Source organism: Clupea harengus, chromosome 7, assembly GCF_900700415.2.
Source record: "Clupea harengus chromosome 7, Ch_v2.0.2, whole genome shotgun sequence".
In the NCBI taxonomy this organism is placed as follows: Eukaryota; Metazoa; Chordata; class Actinopteri; order Clupeiformes; family Clupeidae; genus Clupea; species Clupea harengus.
The window spans coordinates 7941743-7961376 of NC_045158.1; the positions used below are offsets into that span (position 1 = coordinate 7941743).

Genomic DNA, 19634 nt, shown 5'->3' on the forward strand with positions numbered 1-19634 from the left:
GTTCCATATAAAACCAGGACAGTATTGTGGCTGTATGTTAGATGAGGTGATTTTGATTGTTTGTCTGATTTTGCCTACTCAGGATAGTCAAGAGTCAAGTCACCTCTTTCTCACCCATTATTCATCCTTTTTTGGGAAGCAGGCAATTTATTGGCTATTAGGAGCATTTCAAATAATCTCCCTTTTTTGTTCACACAAGTCCATTTTCCTGGCTTCGCTGCTCAGATGTTTGCCAGAGCCAGGAATAGCGAGATTAATCACGTTGTCATATTAAGCCGTTAATGCGGAATTAAGCCCCGCGTGTATGTGGGGGCTATCTATGGCCAAGTCTGTAATTCATCACGAGCTATCTCTGGCCCGCGCTCCTGTCATCCAGGTAATGTGACTCGCAGAGCAAGGGTCTAATGGAATCCTCGATGTGGTGTGTCTGATTGAAATGTGCGAGCGACAGAGGGGGGTGGGGGGAAGAGCAATACTGACACGTCTTGTTTCCCGCCATCGCGGCCTCTGTGTTCTGTGCTGATGATAACCCCTGACACCTCCGAGATGGGGCTCACAGGTGTGCTAGATGTGCTGATCGGAGTTAAGGGTTTCAAGATGCTAGCGTGCTGTGTTTCTAGCCTGTGGTGTTCTACACCGGATGCTCTAGATTGCATACCATAGGACTGTGTTAACATACGTAGCTCTGCCAGTCTTAGTCCCTCCAGCTCAGTTTTCACAATAAAAATGGCTGTGGCAGAATAGGACAGTGTCCTGCTTTCTACTAAATTTATTTCTGTTTTAGTCCCCTGCGTTACGGAAAGTGGATGAAAAAGGCTACTATGTTGTGATTTAGTCTTATTAATAGGACTAAGGTTACCGTTCTCTCCCTTTCTGAATATTTTTGTTTTAAGTAAGTTTAAATTACCAAAAGCAATATAAATCAGTATACTGTATGTGTGTATTTAGTAAGGACACTTGTGTGTGTTTTCTGATTGATTTCGGGGTTGATTTCATGTCTTATGTACTCAGATAAAATACTGCACTAGGGGACAGCCCCTGAATGCAAGCGGATGTCTGTCATTTGTGGCAGTGGTATTCCCCTCAGTCCCGTAGAGTGCCTCAGTGTAAATGTCAGCCTGACTACTGTAGTTCTCACACCCACACAGCAACTGACACAGAAACCCACCGCTCCTTTATTTATGGTTCACCTTCTTCTCCCGGTCCAGGAGGATCTGATCTGCGCTGCACCTTTCGCACGCTGTTGCTAAGCTTCTGGTGTTGTCCCAGAAACCGAAATGTAATTTTATATCGTTTTAATCTGCTCCAGATTTGGCATGGCTCAGCCTGGTTGGCAGCTTGGCCCATCAGGGGCTTCTCCTCTGCCAGTCCTTCACAAAGTGCACTTCCGACCAGAGGCAACCTCAGTCCTGACCCACCTGTAAAATCTTGACACAGTGCCATTTTTCTGCAGAGCCTCTGGCATGAGAGAGTAGCATGTAGCATGACAGTACAAATGTGACAGTCGGTCGACCAACTGGAGAATAGGGAGTGTTGTCATTTGCTTTATGTTCTCATCCTCTGTTCTAATTGTGCATGTAATGTTACATGTTTATGACCTCCATTATTGCAGTATTGCCTATTTATATACACTACAGTAAAATAGGTGTGAACACAGAGTAGTGGGTCACTGGCTATCAGCAGCTTTATTATGCAGTGCACTGTTTTATGATTTTCACCGGTTAATTGAATTATATCTCAGATTAACCTAATTAGCATTCACCAATCAAAAACAATGGTGGCAACTCTGATATGAATCAATAGTTATGTAGTTGTGTGTTTTTTAGTGAGGGATTAAACTGCACATACTGTGCATGTGTTTGTGTGTGTGTGTGTGTGTGTGTGTGTGTGTGTGTGTGTGTGTGTGTGTGCGAGAGAGAGAGAGAGAGAGAGAGAGAGAGAGAGAGAGAGAGAGAGAGCATGTATTATGTGTTTGAACTGTGTTCCTACTAGCTCGGAGCTCTGTTACCCTGTTCGCCCTGTTAACGTGATGGCCTCACCCTGCTCTGCTGGTGTAGGGGAGGAGACCTCGGGCCCTGGGGAGAACTTCTAATGGTTTTCTGATGCCCTCTCTCCCCACCCATCCCTCAGTCCTGCAAGCCCAGTGCTGTCATCAGTTAGTGCTGCATACTGAAAGATGTCAACCCTGCAAGAAACAGTGTTAGGGGAAGGGTGGGAGGGATTCTGCGGACTTCTAGCTGTTGTAAGTGGACTGAAAGCTTCCATTTGCCACTGATGTAGTGTATGAGTGATCCTGAGTGTGCTTTTGATGAATGAAACATAGTCGTATTAGTCAGCTGGCCATGGATATGTCAGCATGCTGGGCTGAGATGAATGGGGATGTCTACTGACTGTATGCAGGCACCATTGTTTTAGTCTTGTTGATGGTCTACTGACTGTCGATTTTTGCAATTAGCATGTGGTGAAGGAGGATTCTAGTACTTTAATACCCGACTTACTCTGAATTAGAAAGTAAAATAAGATTTCCCACGCATGCCAACACTGTCTGACCATTGTTGTAACATAAAGTCACTTAAGTGTTTTATCCAAAGAGTTACAATACACACGGACCCCTTTGCAAGAACGGTTGCCCTGGAAACAGTTCCCTTTTTGTAACGGCTCATTGAAAACTGTTGAGTCACCAGGATGAATGCGCCAGGGCGTGTGTGGGGTACCATGACCCAGCTCGCTTGCATCCTGTATTGTTAGTCTGATTGCTGTATTGATCAATCTCTCGTTAAATGCTTAAAAATAGCCCTGAAGGAAAGACAGATGGATTTCTGTTTGAGGCCCTGCAGGGCCAAGGCCTGTCTGAGAGTGTTATATCACTGCCGATGGCAACCCAGGCACAGCATCTGTGGCCAGCACACAGTGGCTCTGAAGTCTCTGGCGCTGTCCATGGTGCTTGAAGAAATGGCAGTCATACTTTCAAAAGATGATATTCATAGGTACCTTTCAATGTTTCATACCACTGTTCAGTAGCTGTAAATTGCAGCTTTGCGTATGTCATGCATTGCTCATTATTACCTCCTCCTGTTCCAGTCCAGCCTGGACTGTTGCTTTAAGAGAGTGAATTTTATGCTCTTTACGTTTTCTATTGCATGTAACTCAGACAGATACTTTAGTATTTTTGATGCAGTAGTGTGGAGTATTTTGCACCTCCCTATATGTTGAGCACAAAGGATGCCATTAGATGATGGCGGTGTTTTTTTTCTCTAGTTTTTTTTTGTCTCTCTTCCATCCGTTTCCCTCCCTCTCCTCTCTGAGACGGCGGAGAGGGGCTGTAAGTGTTCCCGAGCTGGCTGGCCAGAGGGGCCCCTGAGGGCCGTGATGAAGAAGGATGATCCACCCGGACAGCAGCGAGGGGGGTGGGGGGTGGGGGGGCGGACCATGGGGGCATAATGGAGGGGAGAATGAATGTTTTCTCTGCATTGGCTTTCAGGGAGGTAATCCAGTTATGCCGGACACGAAAGTGCTGGTTCGATTTAGCTCCTTGTAAAAATCGAGGCTGGGTAGGTGTTAGTGTGTGTTAGGAGTTTGGGCGAGGGAGGGTTGCAGGTGGAGAGGATTGTCCATTGCTTTGTTAGCTGAGCCCCATGTAGCAAGAACAGGCTGCAACAGCATCACTGCCTTGGGTGTCACAGTTGGGTATTGGTGGCACTCTTTGTTTTGTCTGGTCAGACTCCTATTTTTGCTTTGCTGTGTCTACAAACATCTAGTAGACTCAAAGTCGTTGGAGACCCAAAGAAAACAAGAACAAAACCAAGGTGCGATCCGTAGGTCTTTGTGTCTACCGGTGGTTACGTTTAAGACGAACTGAGAGAAGATTGAAATGTCTCTGTGGAGTAGACAGATTACTCCTCGGCAGCCACTGAACCCCTGACACAAAACTTCCCATGTTGTAATACTGGCTCTAGACTTTGGTGAGATATTGCATCAGAATATCTTCCAAACATGGCCTACTATAACAGTTGGAGTATATCTAGCTGCTATTCCGGGGGTCATGTAATATGGAAGTGGTGTCCTCTGTCAGCAGACTTGGCTTCACTGCTTGCAGAAGTGTTGGGCCATGTATAATTCATCAGTCATGTATAAGTAAATCCACCCTTTAAATAATTACGAGCACATGCACCAAACAGCCAATTACCTTACTCAATCTTAGATCATGCACTCCTCTCCTATACATGCCTAAGCAAGGCTTATTTTGTGTAGTAAGTAGCCATGTGAGCGCGAGATACATCTCTGATAAGCGTTTAAACTCTTTCTAAATAGTAGTATAGCAAGGGTAGAGTTTCATGGGCTCATTGATTTGGTGATCAGCGAAAGGGGCATTTTGTGCTCAGCTCTAGCTAAAGACACCATCCCTGGCAGTCTCCTACTTCTTCTTCTTAGAGGACCGAAATTGCAAAAGAACAACAGCACTAATGTACTGTTTGCAGTTGTATACAGCCATCATTTCAAGTGCAAGAGACAGTAATCCCAGCACACTTAGCGCTGCTGCTAATGTTCCCCGCATCTCTCGAGCTTGAGGGATCCCCCTGGGATAGCATGATATGTGCAGTGGCAGCATTAATCCGGAGTTTCTGTGCCCAGGCAGATGAGATGGGGGAGAAGAGCCGAAATAGGACACAACAGCAGGAGCTCCTCTCTCGTTTTGAGTGCAGCACAATTGTACGAGTTGACAAGTCATATTTTACTGACCTGGAAACAGCCAGGGAAGTCCTTGTTCTTGATATTTCAGTTCGAGTCAAGATGGTGTGGAGCATCATCACCAGTGACTGCTGATACCACACTTCACTCTCTAAATGATGCTTGACATGAGTGTGGTGTCAAGTATGCTATTCTCTGTGGAGGAAATGGAATAAAATGAACTGTGGCAAGGGGGGGTATTTGTGCTATTTTTAAATGTTCTGATTTTTTTCCACTGGTCAGGAATTCCATGGTGACTGTTGCAGTCTAGACTGTGGCAGAAATAGACAGACTTAGACTGGTGTTGTCCCTCTGCTTGATGTTTGTGTGTGGGAAGTTTTCTTGGCAAATCAGTTTTCAAGATTTATTTCAATTGGTAGATTCAAACTGTCATGTCTCCTGTCTCAAAGGGAACCTCATCTTTTAATTCTCTGTGACAAAGAGCTTTGCTGGAAGAGAGAAAGGCAGGAAATTGAGCATTCTACCACAGCTCTCCCAGAAATAGTATCATCTGCCAAAAACTGCCATTTCGAAATAAATGCACAGGCACACATGCAAAGACAGATCTGTAGAGGCTAGGAGTGGGGGATGAGGCCGTTAATCATTTGTATTGGCTGCTCTCGAACCAGCTGTGGGCAGGTGAAATGAGGGAATGAAGGGGGATGTGCGAAATGCCAATTTGTATGCGATTTTGTCTGCTGAATCAGCAAGCCCCGGGTCCCCTCGCAATTACACACAACGCACAGAGGCGCTCCAAGGCGGCCACAGGAAAAATCTGCTGGCCTCTTCAAAGTGTTGCATGCCTCATAAATTCCTGTGGCCGTTGCCCGTTACGTCCAACATTACTGCCGTGATTCCCCTAATAGAGGAACTAACACTCACAAGTGCAGGTTTTAAGGCAATGTGAAATTGGAATTTCCGGAAGTCACTGTTCTGTGTACCGGTTTCTAGAGCAGCGAACTGTTCAGTTTGGAGGGTTTTGGCCAGGCCTGCTTCTAAGAGGCTGCCATCCGTCAGTGTCGGAGCGGAGGCACCCACCTGGAGATGTAGCCATTAGAGGAGATCATGTTAAACAGGAGCCATTTATTTTCCTTACCAACACCGGAGGATTGTAGAATCTAGTTAAAAAATGCTTAGACTGTTCATCGATTGTATGCAGCTCAAAGCATAAGCATGTGACTTTGTGATTGTCATTTTATTGCTTCACCTTACAAGCCTACTAATGTTTTGAAATATCAAAATACTTTGAAATAATTGTCTCGATCTGTAACATCTGAATTTTAGTATAAAGGATTATGCGTATGTATCACACATACATAACGTGTGTGTTTCTCTCTCTCTTTCTGCAGGCCAATGATGCCTCAGGGAACACCTGGAACTGGCTTTACTTCATCCCCCTCATCATCATCGGCTCCTTCTTCATGCTTAACCTGGTTCTGGGAGTGCTGTCGGGGTAAGTTCGGTCTCAGACAGTGTGACCTCTTAATCTGCTCCTTGGCGTTTCCTCTGGTGGTGCACTGAGGCTCGCTAAGGAACACACATGGGTGCCCCCGTTTCTCTGCTGCCCTGTGGGAGCTCTGGGTCTCCTTTTGGCTGTCGACGTCCGGTTTGCGGCCATGTGTGGAACACACAGATCTGTTGTGAAAGGACCCGTTATGTGAAAGGACTCCCGGATGTATTTTATGCTAATAACTCATGCGACACTGAGTGCTCTGTAGAGTTTGGTTAAGCTCACCTAGCTTAACCTTTGCTTTCTGAAGGCAGCAGTGTATTTTAATGGGCAGCTCATGCGCACAGCATTCTAAAAATAGTTTAATTGTACAGGTTGCTCCTTCCATACATTGTTGCACTGTAAGGCAACAATCTTGCAGCTGGGCAGCAGGCCGTATGGACTGGCTTCTTAATTGTATTGTGGAGCATTATTTAGCCATTGCCCTGTATTGTATGTTGGAATTAGATTTTCTCTGTCAATGGTTATTTGGCAAAGAGGCCTAGACACACTCTCCTTCCTCCCCAGGGAGAGGCACACACACTTTCTTTCTTGCTCTCTCCCTCTCTCCTCGGCACTGCATCTGTCTCTCTCTCTCTTTCTGAAACACTCTTGGATGAAACAGCCTTGCATATAGAGAGTCATGCATGCACACAAACCATAGACACACCCAAACACACACAGAGATGAACATGCAGATGCGCACGCGCGCACACACACACACACACACTTTCAGTGCCTAATGGAAGGCGGCTTGATGAGTGCTGTGCGGTGTACTGTAGCAGCGATTGGGCGCTTTATTTATTACTTCTCGGAAGGCAAATCTAATTCTCGCTGCTAGTCCACCAAATGGCTTCCTCACTCTCTCTGGTGTCATTGTGGCATGAAGCCTCTGCTGCTCCCCCTCTGCTCACTGTGGCCTTTACTAACGCTGCTTTTTGACCAGCTTGAGTTGGGGTTGGGGTTGGGGTTGGGGTTTGGGTTAGTCCATCCTCTTAGTGACAGATGTGCCTTCCACGTGTTAGATGTGTGTGATTTGTTTGGTTCATCTTGTTGTGGCCACACCTTTTGTTAGCCATCTGCTCACTGTAGTAATGTGTGTATCAGAATGTCTTGTACTGATTTTACAGGTTTTAGTCGCATTACACGGCCAGGCCATTATTAGTAATCCATTATTAGTTATCATGCTGTTTATGTTGTGATATTTCAACACCTGGACCAACCTGAATGCAATCTCTGCATTCCGTCGTGGCCAAAAAAAAGAGATATTTTGCAGAAAATGCGCCAAATAAGGAAACATGAGTTATTTTGCCAGATAGATAAATTAGACTTGGGTAGTGATAATTTATGATTGGCATATTCAAATGTTCCCTGTCAGAGAAGAATATGTTGCCACGCCTATATCCACAATCCTCATGCTGAAAGTTTAGACAAGCCCTTTCCGTCTCAAAATAGGGGCCTCTGCCTTTTGAAGTATTCTCAACCCCAGTCTGTTTAACATGACAGCCCACACTGCCTCGATTCCATCTCAAACCCATATTGCATCATCACAGTATCATCAAAGCTCTCCCTTGCCTTTCTTTTGTCTTTGTTCTTAATTAACGCTATCATGGACAATCTTGAGCTTTTTGTGTTGTGGTAAATGGTATTGCTTAGGGTGCAAAAAACCACAGTCCTGCTCTTAAGTGTTATTATGAGTCGTTTCACCAGGTGTGCTCCACTAAGCTCCTCAGCATACTGAGCATAGAATGTCTTTCGGATGTCCCAGAAACGTCTTCTCTTGCTATGGTCCATCTGTGCTTGATTGTGGTTCTGCAGAGCGTGGCGGCCCAGTTTGTGAAGGGCTCTTTCAGCGCAACCGTGCAGATGCACAAACCTGTTCTCAGGCTTCACTCCGGTGTTTGCCCTTCAACGGAAAGTTTAGCGATCTCCTCGTGTCTGCCGGCGTGAAACGGGCTCATTTTCGATGCGTTTTATGCTCAAGGTGAAAGCCTGGTCCTCCGAGGCATCGGGCTGTGGTATTTGCATAAAGTGAGTTTTTTTCCCTTATTGGGCATCTGAGAGGCTGGTGTCACCAGAGAGCTCGCAGCTGTAGAAGTGTCTGTTGTGCTGCTGGATGTGCCAGGCGCATTGCTTTGTGTGTGTGTGTGTGTGTATGTGTGTGTGTGTGTGTGTGACTGTTTTGGGGGGATCTCTCTGGACTGGAGCAGCGTGTATACATGCCCTGTGTCATAGACTGCAAACTCTCATCACAGACTGACTGGCTCACGAGACGCACCGAATATTAATATCAGGCCCCGCATTTCACACAGTCTCCCAGTCAGTTTGAATGTAGAAAACAAGTAGCAATAGACAAACACTGCTCCCTGCCCACACCCGACACTCCGTTTCCATGGTGCGCGTTGCCACAGGCAGCATGCGCGTGTGCCGCTCTGTCTTCAGGTGAAAGGTCACCTCTGACAGCAGGCCTTGCTGTGTTCGCATCTAAAAGGGCATCCCTCACAGGTCAAAGGTGGACAGCTGCCCCCACTCAGAAATAGAAAAGAGCACACAAAGGGGTCACAGGTGCGCCTTGTCTGTGTGTGTATTTCTTGCACAAATACAATGTGAGTGTATATGTATGAGATAATTAAATGTGTGTAGGCTGGGCTAGGCTAGGATGTTTTAAGGCAGCACAGAGAGTCATTCTTTGTCTCTGAGTGTGATCTGTCTACCTTCCAGCTGCCTTGTTTGCCTGTCTGTCTCTCCGTGTATCTATATATCAGCGCACCAGTGGGTTAGTTCATCCATCCATTGTTCTTGATCTCTTCTTCTCCCTCCCCCCACCCCCTTTGTCTCACTCCCTGTAAGACAAGTCCTACTAAGAGCTACAGACCAGGGCTGTGGTTTGTTGCTAGAATTATGCAATCAGTGCACAAATCACTGACACAAGCCCAGATGTGCAGATGAGGATGTCTGTGATTTATCACATTTGTTATTGTGTTTCTCAGTCCTGTTCGATGAAAAAGTGTGCGCATGTGTGTTTTGCAGCAGGAAATAACAGTAAGCCCTTCTTTACCTTCCTATTATGAGACAGCTTCGTTAGCACTGTGCACATATAGATGCATATATCTATATCTGTATATGTATCTATGCACTAAAATGTGTCAATTTTAATGTAAAATCCATCAGTAGACTGCTTTCCATACCCATTCTTCTGTGACATATCAGGTAGAGGGCTGGAGAGAAAGGGAGAGCAAACACGCCGAGAAATCGCTCTCATTTCCTTTAGGTGAAGCATGGAGACGGTGTGAGTGTGTGTATGTGTGTGTGTGTGTATGTGTGTGTGTATGTATGTGTGTGTTTATCTGAGCTAAAGTCTGTCTGAGGCTGCAGCAGAGCAGGGATTCCTCTCTGATGCTACCCCCTCACACACAAATACACACACACTTAAAAACACACACACGCGTACACACAAGCACACACACAGGCGTACACACAAACATGCATGCATCATACCGATAACTCCCCCACACACATAGACACACACACACACACAGCCTCTGCAATGCAGGAAGGATGAGGAGCTTCCCAAGCCGAGTTCTGTTTTGTTGTGCGTGGGAGAGACACCCAATCAGTGGCAGGCTCAGTCGGGGGCGTAGAGGGAACCCCCTTCACTCTGCCTCTGCATCCCCCTACTAATCTCTCCATTGTTTATTTCTGCTCTCTTATTTTTCCCTCTCTCTCTCTTTCTCCTCTCTGTAAATATTTCTGTCTCTCACTCCCTTTGTCTGACTCCCTCACTCCCTCTTGCTCTCCCTTTCTCTCACTCCGTCTGCCTGACTCACTCCCTCTCTCCATCCCCTCCTTTCTCTCTCTCTCTGCCTCTCCCTCTCCCTCTGTCTCCTAGCTGTCATATTCAGTATGGCTTTGTTTTTCCTCTCCTCCTCCCTTTGGTTCTCCCCCTCCCTCCTACACCTTCTGTCGTCCTGTCTCCCCTCTGCATTGTTTTAAAGGCGAAGGGTAGTAGACCAGGAGGAAAACACGGGCAGACAAAAGACAAGTACATTTGTCTCCTCGCTCTCACGACACCTCATCCGGGGCGGACAAACGACACTCGTGAAGAGCAAGCACGTATTTTCTATGCTTGTGTTTCAGTTCATCTCTCTCTCTCTCTTTCTCTTTCTGTCTCTCTCTCCTTTTCTCTCTTCCTCTCTCTCTCTCTCTCTCTCTCTCTCTCAAGTGCACCGTCAGTCATGTCTTGTCTCCTCTCGATGCACACCTGTGCCGGAATAATGACAGTCGATCACTTCGACCTCCTCTAATTGGCTGGGAAACAGATGGCGGATATTGCGACGGCACAAACACTGTTTTCTCCTCTGCTGCAGCTCAATAATTACTGAGCACAGTCCCAGTGCATGAATATGAATGGGCCTCATTCATTGCCCACGGGCATCAGCTCACACCTAACAGTATGTGTCCTGTACAGTACCTGGTCATTTTCAACCATTTCTCGCTCTCTCTCTCTCTCTATCTATCTATCTATCTATCTATCTATCTATCTATTTCTGTATCTCTGTCTCTCTCATGCTTACCCTCCATCTTCATCTCTCTATCTCAGTCTGTCTTTCTGTGTGTGTGTGTGTGTGTGTGTGTGTCTCTCTCTCCCTCCCTCTCTCTCTTATTTCCTCTAACTCAAAGCCAGCAACCCGTAGGCTAAAGGTTTAGAAAATCAATGTGGTGTTGACAGGCTGTCATGCAGCAACGGCAATGAAAAACATGTTGCTTGGTTTGACAGAAGAGGAGAGGAAAGGAAAGGAGAGAGTTTAAGAGGAATACTGACACAGAGGCACGAGCGGACTGCAGTATTGTGTTATTTATCTGTTTTTATGACGATTCGCCACCCTTTCATCTCTGAATATACAACTGACAATGACCTCACCTCCTGTATGTCTTGCTTATGACGTGACATGCGACATTTTGCAGTTCGTTATTTGTGGTGGACATGGACATGAAACCCTGAGGGAGGATCTAGACGCAAATTTAGCCACACGTTGGGCAGAACGCAAGACCGTTAGTGGCTAATTGTCTTATTGTTTTGTCAGTGCTGAAGGCATTGATTTAGATAACCTGGAGGCCACGCCATAAGAGGGAGAGATGAATCATGAAGTAGTAATGTGTGAACTCATACTTTCCCATTTCGGTTTAACCTTCTTAAAAACGTGTAGAACTTGGAGATAGAAATCTTAAAAAGGTTTATATGACTGTATGTGCAAGTGCTCCACTGTCATATTGTGACAGACGTGCTTGTGGTTACAGAGGCTTTTTTCTCAGACTTTAGATACTCTGACTCACTTTAGAAAGAAGGGTTCTACTTTGACACCTGTCCAGAATGCTGGGAGTGTGTGAGGAGTTGTATGCTTCATTTTTAGTTGGGTAAGCTGTGTCTGAATGTGTACAGTCCTAAACTCTGGTAACATTATACCATCGGGATCTTTAATGTGTCTGCTTGTGCCATTGCTACCTGTGTGTGTGTGTGTGTGTGTGTGTGTGTGTGTGTGTGTGTGTGGGTGTGTGTGGGTGTGTGTGTGTGTGTGTGTGTGTGTGTGTGTGTGTGTGTGTGTGTGTGTGTGTGTGTGTGGGGGTGTGTGTGTGTGTGTGTGTGTGTGTGTGTGTGTGTGTGGGAGCATGCATATATTCACACTCAAACCATCCTGTGTGTGTCTGTGTCTGCCCGCAGGGAGTTTGCCAAGGAGCGTGAGCGGGTGGAGAAGAGGCAGGAGTTCCTGAAGCTGCGCCGGCAGCAGCAGATTGAGCGGGAGCTCACCGGCTACCTGGAGTGGATTTGCAAGGCAGGTCAGGCCGAGCTCCATCCTCACCACCTCCCCTTCTCCTCAGAGGATGTGCTACTCCAGACATCTGTGAAACGTGACCCCCCCCCCTCCCTCCTTTCTCTCCCTTTTGTGTACCACAACCACAGCAACAAGGCAACAAATGCGTCTATGTGCTTGACTATGGTTACTTGAAAGTTGTGTTTCTTTCTGTGTAGTGCCTAATATGGCCTCTGTGGGGGGCTTTAAAGGTTGTCCATCATCATGAAAGATTCCTAGTACACAGTGAGTTGTTCTACCTGAAGGATTCACATCTAGAGAGCATTCATCTTGTCTTACCTGGATGTTTCTATCTATCTCTCGCTCTCTTAGTGTTGAAGTAGAATAAATTATTAATTCAGAGGCCTTCTTTGTTTCACAGTGAATAGACAGATGATAACCTTTTGACCTGTTTTGTCATGGTCTAATTGTTGCCATCAGGGAGAACCCCCCCCCCCCCCCCCCCCCCCCCTAGAAATCAAGAATATAATGTGAGTTTGGTTCTCCGGTAGATTGCTTCTCAGAATACCAATGCCTTGGCTAATCTTATTTGGTCATGCATCTCGCTTTACTGATCCATTATTGAATCCCTTGTGTTCAGAGATGTTGTCTCGCTCTGCACAAAAGCGCTCTTTGCTTGTGTGCACAACAGTGAAGTTTCCCTAGTGGCCTCCGCTCCTGACGAATATGCACACATAGACATGGTGCCCACGGTGTTTTGGTGTTTTGGTGTCTCCTGTCAAAACCAAGACAGGCCTGTTAAAGGGCAATGCATCATTGAACCTGTGGTCCTCTTGAATCACTAGCAGTAAGCTCGTTGGTTTGTGACTGGCCTAAAGTAGTAGTTTGTGTTATTTCGTAAATCTTACTTGTGTGTCGCTTAACCTTGTATTAGCTCTGCAAAGTGCAAATTTGTTCATGATTACCATTTTAAATATCTAAGTGAATGGTGCATCAGGTGACCTCTGCCCGCTCTGTCGGCCAGAACGTCTGTCACACCTGTCAGATGACAAATGCTGTTACCTGTCTGCCTTGCCATGTGACTGTGAATAGTCTCTGTGTGAGCACTTTTTGACTGATGCCAGTGTGTCTGTCTCAGAGGAAGTCATGTTGGCTGAAGAGGACAAACATGCAGAGGAGAAATCTCTAGATGGTGCCTGGTACAAAAGAAAGCCCAACAGCTCGGGTAAGAACCTACCACTTCAGAAACTCATTCAATGTTCTGTTGTATGTGTGATGTTTCACTGACTGCCTAATGGAACACAGATGTTTGTGTACACGACAAATGATAGATGTACACCCCAGCTGTTGTTTGTGGAGTCAATATGAAACATACCTTCCCAACTTAGCTGTGTAGAACAAGTGATAATTAAATCCTTCCCCCACTCAAAAAAAAGCAAGCCCTTGCTATCTCAATAACAATAATGCTATACATTTGCATTTGGATTTCCAGTACACAATCAATCAATCGTACGCCTGAACACATTTTTAATAATTATTTCTATTGCAGTGGTTCACGGCAGGCCCCCTTTTCATAATGAGAAAAAAAAATGTGCCCCAAGGATACCAACCCTCTGGCCTCGTGCCTTCGGCCAAGTCACAGCCGTGAGGATGTCAGTTATACTACCAACTATTTGAGTTTGATGATAGCAGATTTTAATTTCTTACTTTTATTTCAATTTTGATTATTCAAACACTCCAAAAAATAGTTCCTGCACCAAGCAACAGCCACTGTCACTCACTCTGCAGCCAAATTTGTGCACATTTTTACACTCCCCTGTTTTCACGTTACATGTTAATTTGTGTACTCCCCCTACATCATTTGATCCATTTCAACACTGGAAAACTGTCAAAAGTAAGTTATAAAACTGCTAACTGTCCATTGATTGCTTCTGTACTCTTTGGCCTGCCTGCCACTCTGCACTCTCGCTGAGGTTGTTCCAGGATATCCTCACTCATGGAATTCCTCTTGGCCAATCATTATTGAAAATGAATAAATCGTTCAACCAGATTTAACTGCTGTGTAACATTGCTTCCACATTTGAACAGTTAAACCCAAGCCCCCCCCCCCCCCCCCCCCATTGCTATAACTCCATGCCCCTCCCCCCCCCGACCCAGGGGTCCTGTCCCACATTTTGGGAGCCACTGCAGTATTGAAACCTATTGAAGTTCTTTGAGGCCCATGGATTTTCTGTCTCTGGGAGTTTATGGCCTGCTTATTGTTGTCCTGCAGCCAGTGGTCACCAATCAAAACACGGGGACTACAATACTACTGTAATGGCTTTTACAATATGTAGTAAAAATGTCCTCACGATCCTGTTTTTGTGATGACTTACGATTTCACAATATTATTTTTACTGATATTGCGCATTGTAATTTAGCAAAAGAATCAATGCAACCTCTCATTTTCAAACCAGACACTGTGCAAGTGGCTGCATGGTTACGGGGCGTTCCCCTTCACATGCACATACGAGGAGCCTCCACCCCCCCACCCCAGCTCTCATACCCCCCACCCCAGCTCTCATACCCCCCTCCCTGAGCTGTGTTATCAAGGACTACTAATCTCTCAGCAGTATTGCTTTCAAAGCTTGTGTGTGAGCATTCGGTAATTAAGGAGATTAGGCTGACAAGTTAATTAGATTACAGCAGTTTGCCACCACAGAGAGGAGAAATGCTGGAAAACAATGCTGGCACGACTGTGCCATTGTAGTGGTTACACGGAAAGGTCTGTAGATATACTGCACAAAGCCAGGTCTACTTATCACAGGTGCTGCAATACTCATCCACAGCTGTTCTCTACTAAAATGGTGCTGTTTAAATGTTGTGGTTTCATTTCATCTTAGATCTTAATGAATGTTCTTCATGAGGTGCCTATACAATGTATGTAAAATGTGCATTCCCTACGAGAAGTTAGACCCCATGCAGCAACACACATATGCAGCCAGTTTCTCTATATTACTAACTTGGGGATTTTATGTTGCAGTTTAATTTTTTTGCCACAAGTGTCAAGGTGGTGTGTTGTTGTGTTGACTTTATGTTTTCCCTTTAGTACTGAAAAGAGTCAAAAAGAGCAAGAATGACCTGATCAATGCTGAGGAGGGGGAGGACCACTTCACCGACATCTCTTCAGTTGGTAAGGCCAGCACCCTTTGACCTTTAACCTCTTCATGCCACCCTGACCCCTGATCCTTGACCCTCCACATCAGAGCCCATTGAAAAGCACTTCATGTCATGAATTGCCATGGAATGATTAAAAAAATACTTCCAGGTGTTATTTGTAAATTATGTATTAATGTTATGTGCCGTGTTAATTATGGTCCACATACAGTCGAGACTATATTTTAGTGATTCAGAAACCAAGAGACGTTGTGTCTTGTGACTGTGTCAAATCATAAGTAAATGATGGTAGATGACTATGGCATAGTAGTGATTTTTCTAATGGAACACTTCTCACTCACGTTGTGAACTCTGATTTAGTGTTTACATATTTAAAAAGCATTTGGGGTAATCTAAAAATAATGTCTTTGACAAAAGATGAGAAAAAGAGAGGACAAAATGAAACACGGCTAGGAGGAGAGTGAGACAACGAAAAGACAGGAGATGGCAGGGACACATGATGTGATACTCCAATAATGACGTCTCGCACGAGTCAAAGTCTTTGGATTAAAATAGCCCTATAAATGATTTTAGCCCATTTTACCCCAGAGCGGGTGGCGACATGCTAATGGAGCCATTTTTCCTCCTCTCGTTTTTTATTCAGGCCCACTTGACATTTCAGCCTAATTAGAGTTACAGAGTTTTTAATATAGAATAGGGCTTTGTGGGTGGGAGTTGAGCATAGAATCGTGAGCTGTCCTTTCTTCAGTCAAATCTTGACTGTTGTTTGTAAACTGGAGTGCAAACAACAAGTGATTTACATTTCGTAGGGATTATGTTTAGAGGAAAATACATGAATGTTTGTCATAAATGTCTATGCATCGTTCCTGAGGTAAAACTTTTCGCAGATTTATGTAGCCTCTGAGTACATTTGTTAAGGGGTCTTGCTTCGGAAGCATATTTCAAAGGTTGCTGTGCAGGAAAGATCTTATTTTAATCTGACCTTAATCTAACTTTGCTTTTCTCTGGTGAGGATAAAGCCCCACCTTACAGAGGAAGTTCAAAATCTTCTTGCACTTCACTTTAATCAAATAATGTCATACTGTGTCATGCTGTGTTTGTCAGTGTCTGGTAAATAGGGATGAGAATTGATTTTAACGATTCCGATTCCATAACGATTCTTTCTTATCGATTTCATTCCTTATCGATTCTCTTATCGATTATTTTTGGGCACGGAAAAAAAAAGAGTACAAACGAGTTTATTTACATTAATTTTCTTTTATATAATATTCTCTGAATAGACGTTGCACAGCATATACAGTATACATTTACATGTTTTAAATAACCGAAAACAAACCTAAGAATAGGTCAACAAACTCTCAAAGTAAGGTCCAGAGACCCATAGCCTAGGGATCCTTTTCCTTGATGGGGTGCTGATTTTATGTACTGATGTGGTAATGGGTTTCATACAATTTTTTTTAATAAAACATCTAAACTCAAAAATCTCATCAGATGGGGGAGCCTGGAAAATAGTCTTATCAAATAGGGATCCCTCCCTGGTCTAATTTGTGGCAGTTTAGGTGTCCTTGATATACCAGAGTTTGAGAACCGCTGTGCTAAATAATATTTGAACATGCCAATTACAGTGCTGTTTTTTTTTTTTACAAGTGTATTCACCTTGAACTAAAAATAAAACTGACATAGACAAAAAGTGAAAGCTGGTTTACACAATGAAACAAATGGCACTAACACAATAGACCAGAGGTCTTCAACCGGGGGTACTGCAGGGGGTCCGCCAAATGATTTTATCTGAAGCATTTTTTCCCTCTTCCAAAAATTAAAAACGTCCAAAAGACTACATAAACATAAACAGAACGTAAAAATTGCTTTCTATTCCTTAAAAATAATACATAGGTTACCCATGAGTCTTCACGCGATCATTTGATCGTAATGGCAACATATGCACTTTTAGCTACCTTTAGCTATCTGGTGCCAAAAGACGTTACCTGCCATGACCATACAATTTGAAATAATTGATCGTTTTGTAATTTCTCTGAACAAAAGCTCCTCGTCAGACTCCACTGATGGCGGTTCAGATGATCTACCTTCAGAGGATGCACACACCCCTTCCATGAACAGCCAAAAGCGCAAACGGGAGAAGACGCGTAAATATTCAGAGAATTATCTGAAGTTTGCCTACACCTACAAAGAGACCGATGGTGAAGAATTAGCAGTGTGCGTGGTTTGCTCCTCCGTGCTATCAAACGAAACTATGAAATCATCAAAGCTGCTACGACACTCAAAGACAACCCATACTCACTTGAAAGAAAAAAAACATTTAATATTTCCTGTTTAAAATCTTTTGAGGGCCAGCAGACCTTGATGAAACAATCAGCCAAAGTGTCCGAGCTAGCTTTAAAAGCATCTTATCAAGTTGCATTACGTGTCGCTCAGACTAAACAGCCATACATAATTGTGGAAAGTTTAATATTGCCAACAGCTAGTGATATGTGCAAAACAATGTTTGGGAAGGATGAAAAAACTGAAAAGCATCCCAATGCCCGCCCTATTGATGAATTGGCAGCTGATGTGAGGGCACTACTAGTCGCAAAACTCCCGAAGGCAGATTATTTTGCACTACAATTAGATGGCCGATGGGTCAAACGACGATCAGCTTTTAGCTTTTTTGTGATTTGTTGACCAAAATGAGATGCAGGAGGAAATTCTATTCTGTAATCAGCTGCCTGGTGGTAAAAAAAGTTCAGAGATTTTCAAAGTGATCGACAATTTTTTCCGTGAACATGGCCAAAATGTGTCGCGATGTGCACAGACAGTGCAAGAGCCATGTATGACGCACTGTATGCTTCATAGGGAGAATGTTGTTGCCAAAGACATGAATGATGAATTCTCAAACGTCAGATCTTTCACTAGGTATGAGATATTTCATCCATATTTAAGCTTCTCAAGCTACTCAATTCTTTGTCCCTCCCTAATTGAATACAGAGTGATGGCTAACTGTAAGGGAGAAAAAATGTCAATAATAAACAGAATAAATTGAAACGAGTTGTGTGTCACAGATGATTTGTAATTCTGTTCAAACATGTGTAGGGGAGTGTGTGTGTGTGACTGACACTTAGTTTCAAATAAATTATATGAGTATCAGGCCCAAATTTGGGGCGGCGGGGGTGGGGGTCCCTGCTCAGTGTCTCTCTCAGCCAAGGGGTCCTAGGGCTGAAAAAGGTTGAAGACCCCTGCAATAGACTGTTAGAGTTTACCTTCAATATTAACAGATGAAGCGCTAACGTTAGGCGCGATGCTGTTGCTTGGTTGAGATTCATTAACGTTATCTTCACTCCTAGCGCTCAAAAACGTGACATTCCCTCTAAAGTTATTGCATGCAGTATGGACAAATGTTTCGGAGTAATGGTGGTCCCCCCTCCCCTTTGACGAAAGAGACGTTTTGCAAGCACTGCAAGTGGCCCTGTGGTCGTCTTTTTGCGTGAAATATAACCACACTTTTGAACGCCTCTGCCTAGACGCCATGTTGGCTGCAGTATAATACAAAACAAAGCTGCGTGCGCGTGACATACCTAAACTGCACTTACATCGATACCGGAATCAAAAAAAAAAATCTAAAAATGAATCATTTTTTAGGCATCTATAGCGGAATCGAAAAATTAATATTTTGTTTTTATTTAATTTTTTTTTAAGTATTGATAGCGGAATTGAAAAGGATTTTGGCTAACGATTCCAAGGAATCGGTCCACTCGATTCTTCTCGATTCCCATCCCTACTGGTAAACATTCAGCACTGAAACGCTGTGCTTTATTGAGGAGGTGAAAGCGAGTGATATGCATGTAACACATAATGGTCTTTTGGAGTTTAGGAGCTATCCATTAGGTTGTGTATACTTACCTTGCATACTTACCTAACTTACTTGTTAGTTAACATATACTTAAGTGTTGCAGGTCCTGGACTGTGTATACTCATAGTAAGTGAAAGTGCAAGCGAGTGCGTACTGTGGCTTTACCCCAGCGTGTGTGTGTGCGTGCGTTTGTCCCCACTGCACCCCAAGGATCTCCGTTCACCAGGGCCAGCGTGAAGAGCAGCAAGAACGATAACTCCTCTTACTTCCACCGGAAAGAGAAAAGGGTCCGCTTCTTCATCCGACGCATGGTCAAGTCGCAGGGCTTCTACTGGACTGTCCTGTGTCTTGTCGGGCTGAACACACTGTGTGTGGCCATAGTGCACTACGACCAGCCTGAGTGGCTCACCTATGCTTTATGTAAGTCACAGAATCGGCTCAGATGGATGTAACGTTGATCTGTTGTAACATACTATTGATCATCATAATATGTCTAACATATACTGAAAAATTCTGCACTTTGTCTTATGATAGTTAAAAGGTACATGGCCCCAAATTGTTATATAATACACTATATGTAATTTTTATCTTTTCCCTGGGTATGTAG

At 44.3% G+C, this 19634-nt stretch overlaps 1 protein-coding gene across 1 annotated transcript in view; it reads left to right on the forward strand.

Annotated features, from left to right (window-relative positions):
• The window catches only part of cacna1ba (calcium channel, voltage-dependent, N type, alpha 1B subunit, a), a 93209-nt gene that overhangs the window by 32339 nt on the left and 41236 nt on the right, over positions 1-19634 (forward strand). Inside the window, 5 exon segments of the mRNA XM_042708171.1 lie at positions 6078-6181; positions 11937-12052; positions 13166-13252; positions 15116-15199; positions 19229-19447. Coding sequence (XP_042564105.1) covers positions 6078-6181; positions 11937-12052; positions 13166-13252; positions 15116-15199; positions 19229-19447 — 610 coding nt within the window.